The sequence below is a fragment of the Dromiciops gliroides genome, chromosome 3 (assembly GCF_019393635.1).
Source record: "Dromiciops gliroides isolate mDroGli1 chromosome 3, mDroGli1.pri, whole genome shotgun sequence".
Classification (NCBI taxonomy): Eukaryota; Metazoa; Chordata; class Mammalia; order Microbiotheria; family Microbiotheriidae; genus Dromiciops; species Dromiciops gliroides.
This window is the reverse complement of record NC_057863.1, coordinates 322,522,686-322,549,316: the sequence shown is the minus strand read 5'-3', so window position 1 is coordinate 322,549,316 and position 26,631 is coordinate 322,522,686. Positions and strand designations below refer to the sequence as shown.

At 36.3% G+C, this 26,631-nt stretch overlaps 1 protein-coding gene across 1 annotated transcript in view; it reads left to right on the top strand.

Moving 5' to 3' along the window:
• SPICE1 (spindle and centriole associated protein 1) overlaps positions 1-26,631 on the top strand; it is a 70,381-nt gene that overhangs the window by 24,465 nt on the left and 19,285 nt on the right. Inside the window, 10 exon segments of the mRNA XM_043997628.1 lie at positions 8,290-8,392; positions 9,348-9,466; positions 13,219-13,331; positions 13,620-13,759; positions 14,845-14,985; positions 16,756-17,021; positions 19,282-19,413; positions 21,768-21,918; positions 22,412-22,633; positions 26,054-26,535. Of these exon segments, the coding sequence (XP_043853563.1) occupies positions 8,290-8,392; positions 9,348-9,466; positions 13,219-13,331; positions 13,620-13,759; positions 14,845-14,985; positions 16,756-17,021; positions 19,282-19,413; positions 21,768-21,918; positions 22,412-22,633; positions 26,054-26,535 (1,869 nt within the window).

Sequence of the window (26,631 nt, the reverse complement as noted above, 5' to 3'; positions counted from 1 at the left end):
ACTCCAGATATTCCAGAAGTCACAGCTTTCCTTTTCCCATTTACTTAGTTTTCTGACCATTTTTCTTAATAGGGATCTTCCAGCATGTTAAAGCATTTACCCACAAACCTCTAAATGAACCTCACCACAACACAGGACTGAGATTTATAGTCCTTCTCAGGTGATCAGGTTAGCTCCTTGTGCCCTAATACCCTCAAAATGAATATACATGCCAAACTTTCGAGTCTGTTATGCTGTCTCTGCTGAGGGCCCAGAGAAGGAAGTCTGAACTAAGTAAGGGAATATCTTATAGCAGATTTCTTTGAGGGAGATCCTGTAGAAGTTAGGAATGTGGTGGGGATGAAGGGACCTCAGGGGAAAAGTGAGGTATGGTTATTGCATTTTGTAACGATTGGAATGACGCCACCTGCTGGAGAGTTACTGTAGGAAAGCTCCCCCATGAGGAGAAGGTGTCTGAGGGCAAGGCCATGTGGTCAGTTCCTTGGCATTGGGAAGTGGCGTTTGCTCGTGGGTACTGTCTTATCAAGGCTACCAGCCAATCAACTTGAGGAGCCTCCCATTTCTGGGAGGAGGACATGAAGTAGGAAGCACACGCTGGCAGAGGGGTTCTTCTTCTTTTGGGTTCCTGACCTTGCCGTGGCAGGTCGGATGCTGAGGTCTCTTAGAAATAGTCAGATTTTTACCTTTCTCTCTGATCATTAGATCTTAATGCTCTTTAATAAATACTTAAATACTCTTGCTAAAGCTCATAATTTACTGGTGACCGCTCATTGGATATTTTAGACAGACTAGCAAGGATTTTAGCCCCTTACAATTTACTATCTGTATGACTTTAGACAAATCACTTACCCTATCTGGATCTAACTCCTTTATAAAATGAGTAGGTCTGACTTCTGAGGCCCTTTCTAGCTCTAGGTATATGGTCTTGTGACCATATGACCTCTTAGCCGCTCCTTTTGTTGCCATGAGTTTCTTATATGGTGTGTGGGTGTGAAAGTGGGGATTGGAAGAAGAGTCTGGATGAGCAGGGTATGTGGTTTTTTTATTCATCCAGTGGAACTCCCAGCCAAGAACTTCACCCATTCTCATTAGCCGACTATTCACTTACTCATTTTCTCAACAGTAATTTACTAAGCAGTAGGTGTTGGTGGAAATACAAAAGGTAATTAAAATAATTGACTTTATAGGGCTTATATAATAGAGAGATACAACACAAATGAACATTCAGTATTATGTAACAGATGTACATTAGTTATAAAATAACTATACAGTAATTTTTATGTAAAATGCAGGATATAAGTATGAGGAGTATAAAGCACTCTAAAAGTCCTAAGGATTGAAAGATTTCGTCTTACTGGGTGGCTGAAAGCAAATCAAGAAAGGCTTCTTGGAGGAGCTAGCATTTGTTCTGAACTTCGAAAGGGGAGAGTGGGATTTCAGAAAGTGGAATTAGTGTGCAGTAAGGAATGGTGTTACTAAAGGCTTAGAGGCTTTGGACGTGGGAGAAGTGATTTAAAGATTGTAACATTCCCAGAAGGAGGACAGTAATTCTTCAGGACATAAGAAGTGGATGGGGGAATTAAAAAGCATCTAATGGCAAGGGAAGCTATAAGGATGAGGAATGGGAGTAATAGAATACTCCACACAACATTCCTTCAAATTGCCTGGCTCTCTAGAGATAAGTAGGAGTCATGGGGCCAAAGTAGTTAAGAGAAGCATTAGGGATGTTTTGTTTCTCATATCACTTCTTTATGATACTGGATCTGTTGGTAATAATTTGAAACAATGAGGCTAGAATATTTTATGAAAAAAGGACAAGAACCAGATGGACCATGCTTTGGGGTGGTAAGTTAGTCACATAAGAAAACATGAAATGCCGTGTGGCATATATTCCATTGGTTTCCCTCAGCCCCAATTTGTTTTGTATCTCATTGTGACATCAGGCATGTTTTTTGGCAGAGCATGTTTAAGTAGTTGCTCTCTATATTATCAAACCCAGATGATTTTATTAACTTTGGCAGTGTTTTGCCTTGTTGCTCTTCAAAAAAGATTCAACCAAGTCATATGGTTGACCTAGAATCTTCTTATGTGGTAACATCTCCATCTACTGGAACTATGTGATATTGCCATTAAGACTTTAAAAAATTTAATGCTATCTTTAGTTTTACATCACCTACTTTTTCCATTGTATTCTTCCTTCTGCTCACTCCTGGAGAGTTGTCCCTTAAAATAAAAACTTTTAAACAAGAGGTAGAAAATAAAATTCAGCAAAACTAAAAAGACTGACATTATATGCAGAGTTCCATATACATTGCCCTGTACCCTTCAGAGAAGCAGAGGAGGTGTCCTCCTATCTTTTTTTTGTGTGGGGCAATGAAGGTTAAGTGATTTGCCCAGGGTCACACAGCTAGTAAGTGTAAGTGTCTAAGGCCCGATTTGAACTCAGGTCCTCCTGAATCCAGGGCTGGTGCTTTATCCACTGTGCCACTAGCTGCCCCCTATCTCTCATATCTTTTGGTCCAAGTTTGGTCACTATCATTTCACAGCATTCAATTTCTATATATTTTGTTCTTTTTATATTTTATATTGTGTTTTTTGTCTTGTTCTTCAAAAAAGATTTAACCTATCATATTGTGTTTTCCTGGTTCTGCTTTCTTCACTTTGTGAAGCATGTTTATATAACTATTTACAGGCTTTCTGTATTCATCATATTCATTATAGCACAGTAATATTTCATTATATGAATCTACAGTTTGTTTAGCCATTCCCCAATCAATGGGCATCAACTTTATTTCCAGTTCTTTGCTACCACAAGTGTTGCTGTTAATTTTTTGCTGTATATAGGTACTTCCTTTTTGCCATTCATCTCCATGGGGTACATTTTTAGCAGTGGAATCTTTGGGTCAAAGGGTATGACATTTTAGTCACTCTTTTTGTATAATTTCAAGTTGTGTTACCAAATGTTTATGCTATTGGTACAGATACGTTATTGATCATTTGCTGCCAAATTAGTAGTTCACTCATACCATAAATGCATTAGTATACTTGCCTTTCTACATTTCCTTCAGCTTTGATTGTTCCCATCTTTTATCATCTTTGCTAATTTGCTGGATATGAAGGGAAACTTCAGAGTTGTTTTGATTTGGATTTCTTTTATTAGTGATTTGCCACCAAAGAGTTTTAAAGGTAGGTGATGTCATTCTTTGGGTAACTACTGGCATAGGCAGTAATTGAGAAAAACAGTTGAAATCTTGTTTTGAAAATAGGAAAGGATAAAATTGAGAAATGTTTCAAAATTAGCTCTCATGAGTAAAGAACATGAAAATGCCAATTCTCCTTATCTTGGAAGAGGAGGACTGCATCTTTTCTCTCTAGACAGAACCCAGTATAAGACACAGCATCCATAGTACTAACAGTAATTTGAAGATAGTGATCATTTCTTCCTGTATATAGCAATTCATATGCCTTTCGTTCTCTAACCCCACAAAATTAATTTACTCCTCTGTTTAAACTTAATGTAACTGGGAGTAGCACCTTCATTTATCTGATATTGTTGGAAAACAAAATGTTTCATAAAGTGAATTTCATGTTACTGAATTTTACTGCCAAACTTCATTTATTTTGATGGAAATTTTTCTAAAATGTATTCTGTACTTAACCCAAGGAGAGTACTGGTTTAAAAAAAGATTGCAGTTCACCAGTGAAACAGATTAGGTACATGATAATTCAGAAGCAAGTAAATGTTTGAATACATACATATATGTACACATACCTATAGATCTAGATATAGTTTGATGAACCCAAAGACCCCACATGTAGGGGTGAGGACTCACTCTTTGACAAAGGCTACTGAGAAAACTGGAAACTGATCTGTCAAAAATTAGGTTTAGCCCCACATCTCAGATCCTGTACCACAAACTCCAGATTGGCTCATGGCCTGGATATAAAAGGTCACAACATAAACAAATCAGAGGAGCAAGAGAGGAGTTAGCATTTTATAGCTGTGGATGAGGGAAGATATTATGACCAAATCAGGGATAAAGAAGATCACAGAAGATAAACTGCATTTTCCTCTTCCTTACTGCCACCCCAACACTCCTCCCCACCCAACTGAACAGTATGGCATTCACGTTTTCCACTGTATGTACTAGATATTAATGAAATCTTCCAGTGCTTTTCTACAAATCTGTAGCATTTCTCTCAAGTATTTTCTGCTATTGTAGTGTCTTTGATGCTTCTCCTTAGGGCTTTTTCTTGATACCTCCACCTTTCTTCCTATCTTGTTATGTCAGTTGGCTGCCAGTACACCATATAGTCACTGAACTGTTTTTATACTTTCTGCCAAATATTGTGGATGAATACATTTATTCATGATCCTTATAGCTGTTTTGATAGAATTGCTTTGCTAATTGGGATTCCTGCCATTGGATTTAAAAACTGCTTTTTTGGAATTTTGGTCTAAATATATCCATTTCCTTTTCAAAGTCATTTGAGACTTTGGCACTGTTTTTGTTGTCTGTATTGTTAATAGCTAAAATTTCTAGGGTTTTCATTCAGAAAAGCTTTTTCAGTGATTTAAAAATCTCCCACTTTTTCCTTTTCAGATTTTACTAGCTCCTTGATTTAATCATTTAATCTAATCTAGTATTTGGGATAAAGTTACTTTTTGATTGGCCGGCACTGGTCAGCAGTATTTCATTATATGCCTTGAAGCTGAAGGTATTGTCCACAAAAAGCAGCATGAAATCCTTGCCTTTATCTACTGAGATCTGTTTCTAGTTTTGTTAGGAGAAAATACTGTCACATAATGAAAGTATAGTTCACTTCATGTTCACTTGTAGTTTGCCCACTTTAATAGTCTGCACCATCTGCACTAAAGTATTTCTAGCCAGTGGGCTATGTGTATTTCTGATTTAGTCTGATGTAGTTTATCTTTCTGTGGTACCAAGACATGAAGGAGTGCTGTTGATTCTGCTGTCCCCTGTGGCAACCTGATCATCCTGATGTTTTCAAGTAGGGGCAACCTGCCACTATATGTCAACCTGTCTTTCTCAGATTTATAGGAGCACTTTCATCCCACTGGCTAGGATATGTTTTTTGTCACTGGTATTGCCAGATCCTAATTGGCGAGCCTTACAATGTTCCTGCCTGGCCTTTACAGCTGTTATATTGTTCTTAGGATGCACCAAGTTCTCTCTCTGCCAGTCACATTGATGACAGGTTGAGCATTGAGATTGGTGTTGATCACCATCACTGCTGCAGCTAGTACACATTTAGCAGCCTGCTTAGAAATGTTAGTTGTACTCTATTTGTAAACAGTAACAAATTGTGGGACGTTGTCAAGTAGTGCAACGTGAAAGATACACATACACACATATATGAATGGGATATATTGTCAATAGAGTTAGGTTTTAAAAATAATGTCATGTTGCTGATTTGAAACTTTATTTTTTAGTAAATAAGTACTTTCAAATGAAGGCTGTAATAGTTCTCTGGTTGTTTTAGAGGAGCGTAGTACTTTTTTATTTACCATGTTTAAGAAAGATAAAATAATGATATGGTAGCTCAAATAATTCCAAGGCTTTGAAGGGCCTTCAAACAGGTTACTTATCTCAAAGATATGAACTTCACAAAGCAGCCAATAACAGTTCATTGTTTTTGAGCTGCCACAATAATTTTACGGCCCCAACAGTCTAAGTAACAACTGTCAAGCACTTTGCTAACAACAAGGTGTGTAAGTATCATAACCTTTGCAATATAATGTTTTGAAAAAAGCAAAAACTTGGTAAGAATATTTTATATTATACAGGCATCTACTGTGTCTGTCTCCAAGTCAAAATGGTATCATTTTAAAATTGACTGCTGAATGGACAGAACAGTCTCACCATATTTCTCATCCAGTTTGGTTTAATACACCTTTGTCAAGTTTGTACTGTGTGTAAGACACTGTGCCAGAAGCACAGAATATACAGGTGTAAAATGACAGAGTCCCTGCCCTCCAGGAGTATTTATGGGCTGATGGGGATGAGACCTAGACACAAATAAGTATCAGAAATACTCCAGTATTTCAAGGTTCTCTAATATAATCGGCATGTAGATCTTACTCCTGTGACACAGATCACACATGTGCCCCTTGTAATGGAAAGAATTGCCATGGCCCTAGAATTCCTTCCCTGTAGCCATCCTGGTCATAAGTGTCTCCAGATGTAGATATCTTGGTCCTCAGATACCAGGCATACCAGCTTCTCACTAAGATTGGACCTCTATTTGAAGTCTTGTCCTTTAGAACGTGGGCTCTGCTAGTATCATCTAGAATCATAGTAAACATCAGTGGAGAAATTTAGTGTAGGAAATGACTATAATACAAAGTTAGAAAAGGACTATGTGGCGGCAGCTAGGTGGTGCAGTAAATAGAGTGTCGAGCCTGGAGTCAGGAAGACCTAAGTTCAAATTCAGCCTCAGACACTTACTAGCTGTGTGACCCTGGACAAGTTACTTAACCCCGATTGCCTCCCCAAAAGAAAAGAACATAACTGAATAGAAGAGTAATCAGAGTGTCCTGAGAGATATTAATAGATATTAAAAGATGTTAATAGACTGAAATTGGGGGATAGGAGAGAATATATACAAAGGCACTGAGATAGGTAGAAGAAGACAGGGTAAGATTAGGGGATGGTGAGTAGTCCAATTTGACAGGATTATAGGATGTGCAAAAGGGGAGTAATGTGAAAGAATAAAGGTTGAAGCAGGTTAGAAGCAGTTTGTAAAGAGCTTTGAATGCCAAGCCAAGAAACTGGTATTTTTATTAGGAAGGCAAATCAGAACAACTGGTGGTTTTTTTGTTTGTTTGTTTTGTAGCCATTAGGAGTGATATAGTTAGATTTTTACATTAGAAAGGTTACTTTTGCAGTGGTATAAAAAGATGGCTTGGAGAGGAGAGAAGTTGAAGGCAGGGTGATCCGTTAGGAACTGATGAGAATAGTTTGAGCCTGGATTAAGATGGGGCTAGTAGTAATAGAAAAAGGGAGATGGACTCTTCAAGGAAAATAATCAATGGGATTTGACACCTTGAGTGGGTATGTAGAATGAAGAAATCGAAAAAGTCAACAATAATAACTAAGGTTTTGAGCTTGGGTGATTAAGAGAAAAGCAGTACTGTCAAAAGAAAAAGGGGAGATTAGGGAGTAGGGGGATTTTAGAAGGAAGATGACTAGTTTTGAACATGTGGAGTTTGAGATAAAAATGGGTGACCCAAGTAATGTGGTCTAGCAGACAGTTTCAGATGTGGCACTGGAATCAAGGGAGAGGATTGAAGCCCTTGCTATAGATTTGTCAATCATCTGCATAGAGATGATAATTGAAACTAGTGTAATGAATGACAGTGCCATAGGAGAGAGTATAGAAAGAGAAGAGTGTTGAACATGGAAAGTGGGGTATATGAGCCCTTCTGAGGAGGGAAGAAGAGGAGCTAGTGAAAGCAACTGAAAAGGATTAATCAGAGAGGTAGAAAGGAGAACCAAAGATAGTATATTGTCAAAGAAGCAAAATGAAGAGAGTATCCTGTTGTGGATGATCATTAGTTGTGCAAGGGATGCAGAAAGTTGAGGGAGGAGGAAGACTGAGAAGAGGCCATTGAACTGGGACATTAGGAGATAACTGATGACTTTGGAGAAATTATTTTTGGTGAAACGGTAGGAATAGGAACCAGATCATGGAGGGTTGAGGAGTGAGTAGATAGTAAGTGGAGGAGGGAAGTGTACTCTTTTTAGAAGTTTAATAGTGAAAGAGAACAATAGGTGGAGAAACTAATGTTACCAAACCACTCCTGCTTGAGGCTGGTTTGGTAGAATTTGGGGAAGAGTCTCTCCTACGGGGTAATAAACTGGAGAAGGTGGGAGAAGAATAGACTATATCTCCTAACCTTAAATTAAAGTATACCAGTTACTGCTTGTGTTCTGTTACAAAATAGAGAAGGTAGGGAGGAAGAGAGAGGATGAAGGAATTGAAGGCACAGCAGGGTCAGGGAAGGTGGTGGCATGGTTTTAAAAGACAGGAGTGGATATAGAATGTAAGCAGAGGACAAGGAACTAGTTAGAGCAAAAGGGCTTTTTTCCCTTCCTAACATAGGAATGTTAGAATTATTTGTTAAAGCAATTAAAATGAGAGTCTATTTGCATATATTGTTATTTCTCTAGACTTTCAAGTTTTTGATGAGTAATCAGATTTCTCTTTCTTCCTGCCTCTGTTGTTCCCCCTCCCCCCCTCCCCCCACCTTTTCTCTCTTGAAAGATTCTCTCAGATCACTACCAGATGCAAGATGCATTGGAAAGATCTGATGAAATGATGACTGTAGCAAGAGATCTGTTTGGTGATGCTCCTCGTAGGCGCATAGGTAAATTGTTCAATTTAAGCATAAGAGACTTTCTTTTATTAACAATAACATCACCAGTGTGTATTTGAATACAGTATTTTCCCTTACCAGTTGAACCTATAGGTTGAGCTGGCTAAATGAATTTGTACATGCAGCTCTATTAGTTATCCTTTGGTCATTTAACTTGCTTATGTCCTTTAAGAATTTTATGGGTTGGACTAGTTGACTTATGAGAATCCTTTTAAGTCTGAAAATCCGTGATTCTTTTAGCTACAAGTAGCATAGTTAACAGAAGACTAATATTAGAGTTCAAGAAACTCATTTATTTCAAGATATTTCTAGGAACTGTATACGAGGTACTATATAGTTAACAAGAAGTGGCTTACTTTCCTTACAACTAATTATTAAACTATAACATATATTATAACAACTAATTTAAGTTTTAATTTAAAAGATAAACCATTTTGTCAGAATAAAACTCATTTTGAAACCAAAAGCTTCCTTAAAATTCTCTCTTTAAAATTGCATATAATGACTGGGCAGTGTAGAGTACTCTGTGTAGAGAGTTGGCTTTGGAGCAAGGAAGGCGTGGGGCCAAGGCCTGCTTCTTTGTGGCTGTAAGCTAGCAATTTAAACTCTCAGTACCCCCAGGCAACTCTCTGAGACAATAAGTTGTTAGAGAAAGTTTATTTATCAGGAATTCTCTATACCAATGAAATCACTGGTCCATCCCCTCCAAATGATGAAAACACAAAAGGAACTCAACCACTTTTGAGTATATTGAATTTTCTTTCCCGTGGGTAGACACATAAATTTCTTAATCCAAAAATAAAAGACTTGTTTATTTTAATTTGGGACTCAGTATTTCAAAAAAGACCACATAGAAACAGAGAATTCTGTAGTAATACATAGCAGTATTGAAATCAACTGAGTGAGTTAACCAAATAATTGTGACTTGATTCTTTGTTTTCTCTAGGCTATCCTAATGTAACAGTAGCTCCTGACCCTGAGAATGGTTCCTCCCCTGGCCCTATGGTGTCAAAAAGAGACCCTCTCACTGAGTCAATCCTTAATGACTCTGCTGTTGACCCTCAGGTAATGTTATCCTATTTTAACTAAAACAGTATGTTTAAATGCTAGAATTAAATTTAAGCTTTTCAGTTGAAACTTAAAACAGAATAATATTAGATGTGAGCTTGTTTTCATTGTAATGATTACTCAATTCCTCTGTACATCTTGTGTGTAATATTTGGGATACGCTAGGAAAAGTAACTCAAAGTGTTATGACCAATTCCAAAAACAATACACAGATCATTGTCATCCTATTATGATCACCTGACCTGTACATTATTAGTATGTGTAAACCATAGTGGCTTTGAGAAATGAGAAATTTATTGACCATGTAGACAGACATTACTGCATCCCTTAATTCGAACCTCACATTAATATGGACTTTTGCTGCAAACATTTTTATGAAAGCGGCAATTCACAAGAAAAGCTTATACTAAAAGAGTATAGGTTATACAGTGTTCTGGGGGAAAATAAGGACAACTTCTAATGACTGTCCTACATGCAGTAGATATTCAGCCCAATTTTCTAAATCTCTGCTGATCCTATAGTGACTGATATTTTCTGGAATTAATAGTGGGAAGAGAACTGGACATGGAGTCAAAAGACTTTGCTTTGAGCCCTGGCTCTGAGACTAGTTGTGTGACCTTGGGCAAGTTCACTCATCTCAGCTCCAGTTTTCTCAGTTATGAGATGGGAATAGTAATACTTAGCCTCTCTATCTTGCAGGATAATTGTGAGAATCAAATAAAAGAATATATTAAAACTATATTGTAGAGTCCTGTATGGTTATGTTATCAAATAATAAAGTATATTTAACATCCTACTAATTAAATTAGTTAAGTAGACTAACATAGTTTTGAAAGATTTTTCAGCAACAAGAGTCAGATCCAGGATTCTTTGACCAGAAAATGAAATTAACCAGACACTCTTAACAATTCCACATTCCTTAACAAAATTTTTTGTAATCAAGATTTTACTCAGTGTAGCATTTTATAAAACTATAATGCACTCTTAAGTAGTAGTCAAGAATTCCTGTACGTAACTGTCACCCCTCTAAAACGTAGTTGCAAATCTGGAAGTAAGTGGAGGAGGAAACCCTATGAAACAAAGAAGGAAAAATCTTTATAAATTGGAAATAAATTAATTCATACTTGTGACAAAATAATGGAATTTGGCAGACACCCAGGGGTCCCACCTGATTGACTTAGTATTGTTTGAGAAACCAACTAAGTACCTACTTGAGATGATTAGATATAGGCCACACGTGGCCTGCCCTGAGTGATGTATACTGTGACGTCATGGGGGTGGGGTGGGGGGACCACTCTTGGCCATGCAACTTGAAAGACCTCCCTTTTGGGGGAGGGAGAGAAAAGGTAGAAAAGAGAACGCTGAGGCTGGGAGCTCCTCTTTCCTGTTGGTGAGCTTCTGAGAGTGGACTGGAGAGGGGCTGCACAGCTGACTCCCATAGAAACTAGACCCCAGGTGGTGAATTAATTGAAACGAAAAGGAGGCCAGCTCTTTGAATTAGCTGAGCTGGAAGCAAGTTTGGGGACTGAGTCAGTCTTTGCTAGAGCCAGGGAGCTTATCCATTTTTCTCTTCCTCTATTACCTTGTCCCTGGCTTTATTAACTTCACCTTTTTATATATTTTATTCCCATTGATAAAACCTGATTTGTTTGTGGAAAAGAGGCTGTTAATCTCTTATTAGTCTGGGAGAAATAACTGAAAAAGGCAGTTTGGAAGGGAGGAAACTTTGGACCTAGAGGTCCCTCATTATTGTCCGAACCCCAATATTGGGGCGAGCCATCCAGTGAACTCTTCCCATATTAAATTTGGCCCCCTACATACTGTAGTAATTCAGAATTTGTGATCATTTGTATGGGCTTTTTTTCTTTTTAGTGGATCCTTTTTTAAGATACTATATCAAGTGGTACTGTAAATAGGAGTTTATCTTAGTGTAGTTGAAGCTGTTAAAAGAAGAAAGGCCTTAAAATATCTCTAGGCTAGTATATTGACATTTAGCTGAACAGGAACTATTTTGAATTAATATATTTGAAAACAATTCTGTTGATACCTAAACTATCACTTTATACTATATAAAGAATTATACTATATGCTATATGTAGCATATAAATAGAATAGTACATGGCATACATTAACACCCCACTTATTTGGAGGTCACAGTTCTAACAACCTCGGCCCTCAGTACCTCTGAACCCCGAAGTGACAGACGTCTCTGAGCTGCACAGATATTATCACAAAGCCATGGTACTAAAGGTCATATACTTTACTTCATTGGCAAGGTCCTGAAATCTCATTCAGAGCTCTTTTTCTGTATTTTAGGGAAAAGTTTTATAGTTTGGATTATTTGGTGCTTTTAGCACACATTGGATTAAAAATAAAGAATAGAAAGTTTATGTTAACAAAAAGTGATAGCTGACAGCTAGGAAAGACATAAAATCATATTAAACACAAAATTACCATGGTCTAGAGCTATTAGGGTAGCCTCTGAGGGTACTATTTACTTACAGTAGAGTAATTGATAGTCATAATGACCTTTGGTCTTCAATAAAAGGTTGATTGTTACCTTCTGCTTAAGAAGACAGAAAAGTACAGAATGCATATTAAGTAGTAATTTCAGCATTTAAAAAGGGTTGAATTTTACTTAAAGTAAAAAAATTTCTTATTTGGAGCACTTTGCCTGATAAAGCTGGGTAAATGTAATGTTATATATACATTTATTTTCACACAGAATCAAATTAGATTGAAGCTTTTATGATTTTGAATTTATGCTGACTTATTACTCCTAATCCAAAAGAGAATTCGTTTTGTATGAAAACTGGGGAAAAAACAAAAATCAACCAACCAAACAAAAAATACTACTGTTTTCCTTCTGATAAGTGGAAGCTTTACCCAATTTGATCCCAGTCCTCAAATTTGCAGAGTAGGGAACAGGCTCTTAACTTATGGATTTACATAGTAGAGAAAACATTGATGTTATAGAAAAAGTCCTGCATGTTGTTGTTGTTGTTTTTTTGCAGGGCAATGGGGGTTAAGTGACTTGCCCAGGGTCACACAGCCAGTAAGTTTCAAGTGTCTGAGGCCGGATTTGAACTCAGGTACTCCTGGATCCAGGGCCGGTGCTTTATCCACTGCACCACCTAGCTGCCCCCCTGCATGTTGTTTTGAATCCACATCTTCTACTTATTATCTATGTGACCTTGAGGAAGTAAATTAACTGTCTGGTCCTTAGTTTGCTTATCTATACAATTAGAAGTGTAGACTAGATGACTTTTAATAACCCTCTTAGTTTTAAACCTTTTGATTATATGCAGCAGTGGAAAAGCCTTGAGGTTGAGTTTACAGTACCTGAATTAAAATCCTGATTCTGCTACTTATTACTATGTGACCCTGGGCAATTCACTTAAAATTTCTGAGCCTCTGTTTCCTTATCTGTAAAATAAGAGTATTGAAATATCTAACCTTTAAGTCCCTTGCAGCTCTATCTAGATCAGAGGTCAATAAACTATAGCCCACACTGCTTTTTTTTTTAAATAGCTATGAGCCAAGAATGTTTTTTTCCATTTTTAAGTAAAATTTGTTGTATTTAAAAATATTAAAAAACATTCTTAGCATGAGGAGTATATAAAAACCACCTTCCCAATCAAGATCAGTGATTCTGTGATCTCCAAAGGAGCAGTAAATCAAGACTTATCCCCAATGTGGTTTAGTAGCTCTGTAAATACACCATTTTTTTATCATGTATTCTGAGGTAGGCTCTTAATGAAGTAGAAGAAGAAGGTGAAGAAACTGTCAACAGCCAGTCAGAAGAAAGTGAAAATGAACTGGATGGCTCTCTGAACTTTCAGTCTAATATGAAAACAGACAGGTATGAGTATATGAAAGAAGTCTCTGTGACTCTTTGCTTTTCAAAACTATTTGATACATTTATTTATTGCATCTTCTAAAGACCCTATTCCATTTTTGGAATTAAAAGCCTTTATAAAAGAGTCAGACCTGGCCACTTAGGATATAAGGTGTTTTGAAACATTGCTATTGCATGATTCTAAAAGTCCTTCTGGATTTGATCAAATTGAACAGTTTTAGCAGTCAGACTTGTTGATATTTTATTGCTATTTATACAATAACTATTTACATATGCATAATTTTTCTGAAGGCTTCTTCAGCGCCTAAATGAAGAGAATTCTGAATTCATTTCTAAGTTATGTACAAGTATGCGGCAGAAAATGGCTACATCACAAAAAACATCTCCACCAACAACTCCAACAGTTGCTGCTCCATCATTGGAACATAGAGGTTAGTTCCAACAATATGTTGGGTTTTTAAAAAACGTTTTTTATTTGAAGTTTGAATTCCAAATTCTATTTCTCCCTCCTTTCTGAGGCAGTAAGCAATCAGATATGGGTTATACATGTGCAATGATGTAAAACATTTCTATATTAATCATTTTGTATAAGAAGACTCAAAGAAAAGGAAGAAAGTGAAAAATAGGGTGCTTCAGTCTGTGTTCAGTTTTTTCCCTGAAGGTGGATAGTATATTTTATTATTAATCCTTTAGGTTTGTCTTGAATCATTGCATTGCTAAGAACAGCTAAGTCATTCACAGTTCTTCATGGAACAATATTGTTGTCACTGTGTACAGCATTCTTCTGGTTCTGTTCGATTCATTATACATCAGTTCATACAAATCTTTCCAGGCCTTTCTGAAATCATCCCGCTTGTCATGTCTTATAGCACAGTAATCACAATCTTATACCACAGCTTGTTTAGCCATTCCCCAATTGATGGGCATTCCTTTGATTTCTGATTCTTGGCCACCAAAAAAGAGCTGCTATAAATATTTTCATGCAAATAGGTCCTTCCCCCATATTTTGGATGTCTTTGGGATATAAACCTAGCAGTGGCATTGTTGGATCACAGTTTTATAGCCTTTTGGGCATAGTTCCAAACTGCTCTCCAGAACGGTTAGATCGATACATTGTTCTTTATACTGTTCTTAATACCTCACATTTACATAGTACTTTAAGCCTTATACATTATTTTCTTCACAACAATCCTGTGAGGAAGTGTTATCCCCATTCTACAGGTGAGAAAACAGAGTTCTGAACACAGAAGTTAAATGGATTGCCCAGGGTTACAGAGTAAGCATCAGAACTGGGAATTGAGTTTTGGTCTCTGGACAAAATCTATCACTCTCTGTCCTATGAGCCATCAAGGAAGGGGGCTCAGTGTAGTGTTCTTTGTTCAATAGGGCCATTATGAAAGGAGTGTCAAATGATTTCTGGCCATATTAACCTAATTGAGTGTGATACTGATATATTTGTTAATTTAAATAACTCTGTATTTTGTTCACATGAGGTGAAATTGTTTCCTCTCAACAGCTTTGAATGCTACTCAGGCAGTCAAGAGGATCCAGTCGAGGCTGCCACCTGAGGAACCTGCACAGACTGTAGACTCAAGTTATGTTGTGGGACAAGTGCTGAATCCTAACCCAAGAAAACAAAAACAGCAGTTAGCCAAAGGTTTAGTTTCTTTGTTTATAAAGATGGATTATATGTTTAACTTAACGGAACTGTTACGGTACTGAATAGAATTTTCTTCCTGGCATATGGCTAGATACCAAGCTAAAATAGAAGTTTATTGAATGATTCCAGGAAATTTCTTCTATTGCAAGTGGTTCTGTAGAGAATGGATTCCTTTTTATTAAGAGGAGGTGGCATAGTTTGCTCTTTCTAAATTACAGAAGGCAAAACAATGTCAATTGTGTATTTTAATTTATCTTGTCTTTATGTTTTATTTACATTTTATTTTATTTATTTATATATTTTATATAATTTATATTTTTATATTTATTTATTTATATTTTATTTTAAAATTATAAACATTTACTGATTACTCCCACTCTATGTGAGGTCTCTTGAAGTCTCTTGTAACAAAGTAAAACAGTTAATATAGTGGCCTCATCTGAAATTTATATAGTGTTCCACCTCTCTGTTCTTAAGTTGTTTTAACAAAATCTTTTTTTCTCTCTCTCCCACTCCCCACTCCCTTTTAAAAAAAAGAAAAACAAATTTCATGTAACAGATATTCATAGTTAGGCAAAACAATTTCTCTCATTCATTGGCTGCATACAAAAATGTATATGTCTTATTTTGCATTCTAAAAATATGAAATCTCTCAGGAGGTGGATAGTATATGTAATTTTTGGCCCTTTGGAATCTTGGATGATCATAATATTGATCATAATTTTTATAGTTTTCAAAGATATTTGTCTTTACGGTATTCTAGAATGTTTTCTCTTGATTTTGCTAATTTTATTCTTCAAAATAAAGTTTATTAAAATCTTCAAAATTACTAATTTTTATAATATGCATGTTATAGTATAAATTGTTCTTCTGGTTCTGCTTGCTTCACTCAGCATCAGTTTGTATCATTCTGTGTTTCTTTGAGATCATGTTCCTTCCTTCCTTCCTTCCTTTCTTTTTTATTTTTGTGGGGCAATGAGGGTTAAATGGCTTGCCCACAGTCACACAGCTAGTAACTGTCAAGTGTCTCAGGCTAGATTTGAACTCAGGTCCTCCTGAATTCAGGGCCAGTGCTTTATCCATTGAGCTACCTAGCTGCCCCCTTGTTTATTTCTTATAGTACAATAGTATTCCATCCCATTTATGCACCACACAAGTTATTCAGCCATTCCTCCCTCATTGGGCATCCCTTTATTTTTTAGTTTTTTGCCACCACCAAAAAAAAAATACTATTATAAATAATTCCTATGTATGGGACCTTTTTCTTTTCCTTTGATTTTTTTGGGGGAAGAGGGCATAAGCCTAGCAGTGGTATATCTGGGTCAAAGGACATACATTGCTTAATAACCTTTTGTGTATAATTCTCAATTGTTTTCCTGAATGTCTATAACCATTCACAAAAATGCATCATTGTGCCTGTTTTCCCACAGCCTCTCCAACATTTGTCATTTTACTTTTTTGTCATCTTTGCCTATTTGATAGGTATGAATTAGAATCTCAGAATTGCTTTAAGTTTCTCTAATTAGTAGTGATATACAGCATTTTTTTCATACAGCTATAGATAGCCTAGATTTCTTCTTGAAAACTGCATGTTCCTATCTTTAGACCATTTATCAATTGGAGAATGGCTTTTATTCTTATAAATCTGAATCAGTTGTGTGTGTGTGTGTGTGTGTGTGTGTGTGTGTATCAGTAGGTTTTTCTAGTAGCTATTTGGATGCATCTTTGCCTGGTTTTAATTAAAAGATGCTTCTTTTTCACTCTCAGTGAAGAAGAAACCAGATTTATCTGTTCCTTCCAAGGTGAAGAAAAATGTTTCCTTCAACAATGTAACCACCTCAGATTTACCAAGTGGTAATGGCTCCAACCTGGATACCCTGAAACACATGATACATGAGGTGGAGCATGAAATGGAAGAATATGAACGGTGGACAGGGCGAGAAGTCAAGGGATGGAAACACACTCATGGCCTGACTGGCTTTACTCTGTCCCTAGTGAGCGCCCTTTGTCGGCTGGTACGCTACCTCAAGGAGGTGAGAGGAAACACAGCTCTCAGTAGTTGTTGTCATTTCTTCTTCCCTTTTTTATGAGCCTAAAAGTAGTCTGAACCACTAACTACAGCAAACACTTGACTTATCTATGGTAATAATAAATATAACAGGGTTCTGTACTTTAAATATCATCTGCAATCAAATTTTAGCTTCAGATAGATGTTCACTGGGTGCTAAGTGAAAGTCAATATGGTAAGGAAATCCACACTAGTTTTAATTTGAGCCTAAGCAAAATGCAAATAGAAAGACATCTACTTTGTATAAGAGCAAAAAATATGGGAAGGGGAGAGGCAAGGGAGGGTGGGAGAAAAATTTGGAACTAAAAATCCTATGGAAGCAAATGTTGAAAACCATCTTTACATGTAACTGGAAAATAATAAAATACTTTTATTAAAAAAAAAAAAGAATAAAACATGCGCCAGACCCAAATACAAGTAATATGTAGGTAATCTGCTCTTTTGGATTATTTTCCTTCTCTTAGTTCACAGCTGAGAATTGAGTGTAGATGAAATGAAATTGAATTAGTTTGCTTCTCTTTTGTGATTGTGATAAAGGTATAGGAAATTCACTGTACAGCTAACTCAGTTCCCTTATCACCATTTTAGAAATTACAAGACTAGACATTTTAGCATCATATTGCCTTTTCTTCCTATTTCTGCCCTCTTTAAGTTCAGGTAGTAGCTGATAAAGATAATTCCTTTATTTGACCTTGATAGGTGGTCTGGCATGGTATCATTATGTCCTTAATAGTAGTTATTTTTTGTTGTGAACATAAACACATAGAACAAATAAATTCGAAAACTTTTTCTTTGCATATTACCTTTTAGTTCATTTGCATTTTAATTCATTTAACATATTCATGTTGAAGTGTAGAATTATTCAAGTAATTAAATTTTTTGTTGTAAACTTGATAGCTAGGGGCAGCTAGGTGGCTCAGTGGATAAAGCACCAGCCCTAGATTCAGGAGGACCTGAGTTCATATGTGGCCTCAGACACTTGACACTTACTAACTGTGTGACCCTAGGCAAGTCACTTAACCCTAGTTTCCTCACCCCCCAAAAAACCCACAAAAAATCCCACAAAACTTGATAGCTATCAGCAAAAACAAATAAGCATGCAAAATGTGGAGTTAAAATCTCATATCAGACCCTAAGTATTGATCAAAGTTCAATCAATGAATTGAGAACAAGGAAAAAAATTATTTTGTTCTTTGTCATCTTCTATGTCAGCTTGAAGAGCCTGAAGTTTATATCTTCTGGCTCCTCCCCTCCCCCACCCTTCTGTAGAATTGTAGTCAGTTTTCATACAGTATTGGTTCCCTTGATTTGACTTTGCATCACTTCACATAGGACTTTCCATATCTCTTTATAGCCTTTTTCATTTAGTAACAATGTAAGAGTCTGTTGCATCAATATACTATAATTTATTCAGCCACGTTCCAGTTTTTGAACACAACTTTTTCCAACATTTTGCTGTTACAAGTAGAGCAACTATGAATTTTTAGAACATATAGGCCTTTTTTATATTAAAAAAATTAATGGGAATTAAATTTTAGAAATAGAATCACACTGAGTTAAAAGATATGATCATTTTTGTGATTCTTATTTGTGTAGTTGGTCTTGAAAATGCTTAAAAATTTAAATCCATAGTCATTCACCTTTGAAACTACATCCAAATTTTCATTAGTATAATGCTGGACATACTGTTATTCTCTTAGCAGATCTCATGGTATTAACTATTGAGATCAACATTCAAATTGTATTATTTTAGGAATAGTTTGTGTTGTCTAAAATTCTGCCTCATTTAAAATAATTTTAAAAGAAGATTTAAATTATGACACATCAGTTGAATAGTGTTCACATTGCTCATCATGCTTTTTTAATGCTTTTTGTTTGTTTGTTTTGGTGAGACAGTTGGGGTTAAGTGACTTGCCCAGGGTCACACAGCTAGTAAGTGTTAAGTGTCTGAGCCCAGATTTGAACTCAGGTACTCCTGACTCTAGGGCCGCTGCTCTATCCACTGTGCCACCTAGCTGCCCCCTTTTTAATGCTTTTAAAGAAGGGATGAGGTAGCCTAATTTATCCAGTGAAATCTTATAATGCTAAGTATCATTGTGATTAGCATTATAAGGCATGTATTTCTGTGTATTAAGGCATCTATTACTTTTCACAATTTTTTCATTTGAACAATCCTCACTTCTCCCCCTTCCCCTTTTAACTTGAGAATGTACCTTTTTTTTCAGAGTGAGATGCAACTGCGTAAGGAGGTAGATACAAGGCAACAACTGGAAGTGGTATTAGGTGATCATCGAGAATTGATTGATGCCCTGACTGCTGAAATTCTCCTTCTCAGAGATGAAAATACTGCTTTACAAGTACTTTAATGAGATTACAAGCTTTTCATGTGTGGCTATTTTGAAACCTACTTTAAAGATTTAATAAAGGATGCTAGTACAGCTGTTGATGATGTAGTTTCAGTATTTGAAACTACTCATAAATACTTATCAGTTATTTGTTGTCATCACCATCAACAACATTTATTAATCACCTGCTGTGTACAGGGTAGTGTGCTACAAATGGGATGTAGAAAGAGGCATAGACATGGTGTACCCTTTGAAGGCACTGATGGATCTCTAAAATAGTATGGATTGGCTCATGCTAAATGCCAGTAGAGTAGTATAGACCTAAACTACTACTTGTTTACTGTAAAGGAATACATTGTAATCTGTAAGGGGTATTTTGTAATTATATTGTGTGCTCTTTATAGTTATGTCAAGTATTCATATGTACTAGGTAAGCTGGTATATAACAATAATTTTTAAATTCCTGTAGAGAGATAATGTAGGGTGGCAGTTTTCAAATTTTAGATTTCATATACTTATCACACATATTATATTCAAGATAAGATTATTTGGGAATGTCATTTAGATATAAAATAAGAGACAGTATGCTACAGTGGAAAGAGCTCTGGCTTAGAAGTTCAGATCTTACTGTTAGGTTGGGCCATAGCTGTGCATTGTGAGATCTTGGGCAAGTCACTTAATCTCGTTAGGTCTGAGTTTCCTCACCTCTAAAATAAGAGATTTGGACTGAGTGGTTTCCATGGTCCCTTCTTACTCTAAATCTATGATCTTATATGTACTTGTATTATCAGCCTGTTTCCCTGATTATACATGAAAAATATGAAAGAATGAAGGCAAATTATAGTAGTATTTTCCATCTTAATAGAAGTCTTCAAATGAAGACCGGCTGAGCACTTGTTGAGGATATGGTAATGGGCCTTCTTGTTCTGATCTAGGTTGAATTAAATGGCTTCTGAAACCCAACTTTGAGATTCTATGATAGCATAGTCAAGTTCTGAAGTAAAACTATAGTCAATAGAATTATTACAGGTGAGTTTTTGGTAGAACCTTGCCTGGGGGATATGAGTTCATTTCTTGATTTTTGGAAGAATTAAGGCCAGTGCAGGCAGAAAAAGACTACTTGGAAAGATGAGACAGAAGACTTAAAAGATCATAAGATCAGAGTATTTTATTCTCGTTCATTCATTTCAGTCATGTCCAACTCTTTGTGACCCCATTTGAGGTTTTCTTGGCAGAGATACTGGCGTGGTTTGCCATTTCCTTCTCTAGCTCATTTTATGGAAACTGAGGTACACCAGGTTAAATGACTTGCTCAGGGTCACACACGTAGTAAATGTCTGAAACTGGATTTGAACTCAGGAAGATGAGTCTTTCTGACTCTGGCACTCTATCACAACAGAGTATTACAGAAGCTAAATTTAGGAAGTATGTCAAGGAGGAATTAGGTAATCATAAGTGTCAAAGGCAGTCTTGAGGTTGGGAAGCACTTATTTAAAATTGTTTCATTCATTTGACTCTGAGCTCATTTCTTTTTACCATCACCAAATATGTAAGCAGTGTAGTATAGTTGAAAGAGTATAAGGTTTGGAGTCAGAAGGCCCTAGTTTGAATCCCAGTTCTGTTAACTTTCCTATATAATTTTAATCTCTTGGACCTCATTTTTCTCATGTAAAATATGGGTTTGGGCTCCAGATTTCTAAAGGCCCTGCCAATTCATGTTTAATTTCTTTAATTTATATAAACCTAACTATTTCTCCAGATATCTTGCATAGCTTCCCCGCCATATGCTAGTTGTATGCTTTTTTGCATTTGAAATTGATTTTTATTTCCATGCGTGCTTTCTTTTGCCATTTCTTTTCTTTTTGGTGTCTTATTCTGTAATTAGGGGCAAAGAGAGTAGGTGGAGAAGAGGATCCTAGCTCTTTTATTCTTGCAGTCTAATATATTGGATCAGTTTCTAATTTCATTCAATTTAGAATGTAGGCCTTTGGGCCCATACTGCCTTACACAGCTAGTAAATTCTATTTGTCATGGAGTGTCGTTCATAAAAACTTACGGAGTTGAGTAGCCATATGATAGATTATAAGATCTTGAGGGCAAAGACTGTGCGTTTCCTCAGTGCCTAGCATAGAGTGCTTGGAATGTAGTAGACACTTAATATCTGTTTAATTGAATATCACAGGGAGTCATTTTTAATCTGTTAGACTAGAATAAAATTATCCTAAATTTCCTAGAATATTTTAAATTATGAGTTAGATTGTTTTTCTTGGTATACATGTTTTGTTTTGCCTTTTTCTAATTCAGATTCTTTGACGTCAGGATATGGGTTTGTTATTTTTGTTATTTTTTTTCTTTATGTTCTGTAGGCAAAATTCCAACAGTACATGATAACAACTGATGAGCAACTGATTTCACTCACACATGCCATTAAAAGCATCCCTGTAATAGGATCTAACAGAGAAGAAAGCCCAGCCTCAGAAAGGGGAATTGCGATCAGAAGCATTATCAATAGTCAAGGTATCTGTGTGGTGGTATTGAATTATGTGGAACCATATTTAGGTCTTGCTGTGTGTCAGAAATTCTACTTTTCCTTTTACTATTGAATGTGACTACAAAGTAATGACACTGACTTTTATGTGTAAAATCCTTCTCATTACTTTGTAGGCACACTCCATTATTCATCATGACCTTCATGTGAACCTTGAGAACTTATTGTAGTGATGAACATGATCTCCCTGAAATGCCAAACAAGGTTTGCCCGTTAGTCCCTTGAATAGCTCCTCAAAGCATTTGTTTCCCAACATCTTTCCAGAGAGTAATAATCCTGGAGTTAGAAGTCCAGGCCTTGATATGCAGTCCTGGGAGAGTCAGGAGCTGAGAGATGAAGGATGACCTTTATTAGGGCATAGTGAGAGGCTGTAGCTGCCTGGCATTCATGTGGAATGTGCCCATTAATGATGTGATTCCAGACTTTTACATACTTATTAGAGCCTCTTTTCTTCTTCTTCAGAGGCTCCAGTTGTAAATGATAACGTCTCTGTTCCATTGATATTCAGAAGGGAAATGACTGAATTCCCCCAGGAAGAATTACCTGTTAAACTGACTCAGTTGCCAAATCCCACAGATGGTTCGAGCCTTGCCAACAGTTTACCAGCCCATATGTTTGAGCCAGCTGTTATGCTAACACCTCCTAGGCAAAAAACCAATCCAGACTTCCCTCCATTGCAGGAAGGTAAGAAAACTTCTTGTCTCATTCAACTCAGCAAACATTTCTTAAGTCCTGACTGTGTTAAAGGCATGCTGCTAGGCACTGTGAGTACAAAGATAAAAATTAAATAGTTCCTGTCCTCAAGGAGTTTACATTCTACTTGAGCAAATAAACATACATAGATAGTAAGTACAACCTATTTGGGGATGAAGAGAGTACAAATTACTGAGGGAATAGAGGGAAAATTATGAAAGGCTTCTAAGTAGGAGGTGGCACTTGAATTTAGCTTTGAAGGAAATAGGATTATAAAAGACATAGTACATTCTAGGGATACTGTATTCTTTGTGAAAATTAGAAATGCCAAGTGCTAGGAACAGCTGGAGGTAAAATCAACAAAACTTAGCAACCTAATAAGGAGAAGGAAGAGTTAGCAGTGACTCAAAGGATTAGAACCTGGTTGACCAGAATGAAGGTAGTGCTCTCAACAGAAATAGAGGGACTGGGGGAGGGGCAAATTTAATGAGGGAGATAATGAAATGCAATCATAATGTATAGTTAATAATATTGAGCAGGCAGTTGATAAAGGACTATTTCAGGAAAGTGACTAAGACCAGATATGTACATTTGGGAATCATTTGCATAAAGATGATAGTTGAATTCATGGGCATGAATGAAATCACCAAGGGAGAGAGAAGAGAAGGGAACCTAGGACAGAGCCTTCGGGGGTCCTTTGGGCAGGAGACCAAAGATGACATTACAGAGGGTCATCGAGTCAGGATTCAAGTTGGAGTTGGGGAGAGGTCAAACTGGTTGGAGTTGAACTAGGCGAGAGCAATGTCATGGAAACTCGAAATGAAGAGATTATTTCTAAGGAAGGAGCGGTCAACCAAAGCTCTGGAGAAAGCAAGTAGAAGGAGGATTGGGAAGAGGCCGTTGGATTTAGCAGTTAGACAGTCACTGGTATGCTTGGAAAATTCAGTAGTATGGTTGGATATAGAGAGAAGGGTTTTAAAAATCAAAAAGCCAGTGAGTTAATGAACATTGACAACTTGTTCTGTCATTTTGTGAAAGGAAGAAGACATATAGGATGTAGGATATTGGAGTCTTTAGATTAAACGAAACTTGATTGTTATGTTTCCTGTGCTTAGCACAGTGTCTGGCACGTAATAGGCGGTTTTAAAATGTTTATTGACTGCCTGACTCCTATATCTAAGTTAGGGTGCTCTTTGTTTTTTAAAACTTTTGAACCTACAGAATGATTAAAAGGAATGAATGTGTCTTGTATAACCCAAAGATGCAAACTTAAGAAATTTTTATATTTGCTTAAATACTGTGTTAGGTAGCAGCATCTATTGGTGAAAGGTAACCAAAGCAAAAGGGAGCCAAATATTCTGGGAACTGTGGAATTAAGAGATGTCTAGGTATGGCTACCCATTAACCTTAACTCACCAAAAATTTTCTACTTAATCGTTGAGGGTTTTTAATTCTTTGGAGGATAGAGCTTAAGTCTTATGGATTTTAGATGAGAATATAAAAGGAAATGTTAAAGAACTTTGAGGAAGGACTCCAGTGCACAAGTTATATTCTCTATTTAGAATTCGTGGAAGGATATGGACAAGGAGAACAGGATGAAAAGGTTTAATTGGATTGTGGTTGTCACCTCTGAAAGGAATACCACATTTATGAGGTTGTCGATTAATTAAAATTTTCTCATTTAACTTTAACATTTTTTTTGAAATTGAAATTAAATGTAAAAAGATTAACTTTAGAGCTAGCTAATTTAGTTAGAAAACGTGGTACATTGGAAGTTTAAAAAACCCAATTGCTCCAATTCTTTAAAATGCTCTCTAGAATTCTTGGAGAAAGGATAACCATTGTTTTTAAAAGATGGAGATTTTTATTGTTGTAAAAATTGTTAAAGATATCGAATTGCTGTGTAGTATATCTCAGAAAATTCTGTTAATTTTAATTTACTTAAGCCTCTGATTTCATGGGCAGGTGAGTGAAGAAATGGCATTAATGAGCATTGACAGCTTTTTCTAGCACTTTAGCTGTGGAAGGGAGAAGAGATATAGGATGATACAGTCTTTAGATGATAATGAAATTGGGTTGTTTTACTCCCTATATATAGAGGAGCTATTTAAGTTCCGATAATAAGTTGAGTATAAAACTTCATTTTCTAGTATAAAACCTTCCTCAGAGATTAGGAGAGGGATTCAATAAAAATAAAATCTTTTGCATCAAATTTAATTAATTGCAATTTGTGATTATTTGGTGACTGAAGTTTACTTTCAATTAGCTGATCTTTTCTTCATAGATATTGGGAAAATGTTAAAAAGTACTTAGAGAGGGCAGCTAGGTGGTGCAGTGGATAGAGCACCGGCCCTGGATTCAGGAGGACCTGAGTTTAAATCTGGCCTCAGACATTTAACACTTACTAGCTGTGTAACCCTAGGCAAGTCACTTAACCCCAATTGCCTCACCAAAAAAAAAAAAAAAGTACTTAGAGAACATTTTTCCAAGCATTCTCAAATGTTTCTAAAACTACTATTACAGTGTTTTAATTCAGACAATTATCTCCTCATTAAAGCAAAGACCATTATAGATGACACTTTGTTATCCTACTTTAAATTATTTTATATCCTTGAAAGTTGTCAAATTGTATTTCTTTAAGAGAATTCACTAATTTATATCAATCTTCCTCCTATTATTAAACAAATTCAAAGAACACCAAATACTGTGCTACTTTCTAGGGAGATAAAAAGATAAGTAATAATTGCTCCAACTCTCATGAAGCTTACAGTTTAGTTGGAGAGGCTTTGGTATATACATAAATAACCATAATACATAATTAGAGCATAAGTTCATAAGAGAGGTACAAAGTGCTATTTTAGCTTGATTAGTTTTATCATGAAGATTATTTTAAATCCTTAGATAAAAAAGTTGAGTAAAGATGTAAATGTGAAGGGATCCAAGTTGTCCTCCTTTAGTAAGTAAAACGTCCTTTAGAAAGTAAAGAATTGTTCTTTCAAAGCAATAAATTATTTTAAAAGTTACTTTTAACTAGTAATATGAACCCAAATCAAGATTCTTTTGCCTTTGTTTTACCATACTCTGACCAAAATATTTGTTTAATGTGAATTTGTCAACTTACATCCCAGAAAGATCATAGTAAATGATTTGATAGAATATAATCAGTCTTCACATTAGGATGATGAGTGGCATGTTTCTGGCATGTTCTCTGTCAGAATTAATGAAGCCATTTGCAATCTAAATCCTTATGTAAGAATGTTTTTTTGATAATGCCATTTTGAGTTAATGACCTTGATATATGTGTGTGCATATGCATGCTTTCATGCATGTGTACACACACACACACACACACACATCATGGACTTGCTGTAGATTAACCTTCATTGCTCATTTTTTTATTCTTGTCTGTAGTATTGAGGAGGACAGTTCAAACTCGTCCTGCCCCACGTATTCTTCCAAGTGTAGAAATAACTGAGAAGGAACAAAATTGGGAAAAGAAGAACTCGCCTAACGCTGTAGAAATTCCAAACTCAAATGAGGAAAACCGTCTTTTCACCCAGAGATGGAGAGTTTCTCATATGGATGAAGACTTAGAGAACAAAACCCAGCCTTTATTTGCCAGTGTGCCTCAGGCCCAGTGCCCTCCTTCCCATTTTCAGCACTTGGGGAACCATACTTTTCCAGAAGAGCCTCCAGTACTTGGAGATGGACAGCAGCTTAGAACAAATGAGCCTTTTCTGCAAAATAAAGATCTGATGGCACGAATTGCTGAGTTAACACTGCAGAATTCTGCTATTAAAGCACATCTAAACAGTTTTATAGGCCCCTCAGGGGAACAAGGGGATGGACCTCAGGACCCAGCCAAACTGGAAAATGTCAGTGACGTGACAACAGTAAGTATCTATCACAGATTGTCTAGTTAAGGATTAATTCAGGTTTTATTTAAGTACTTTAGTATATAGGTGGATGTATTTCTTCTTAGTATCCCT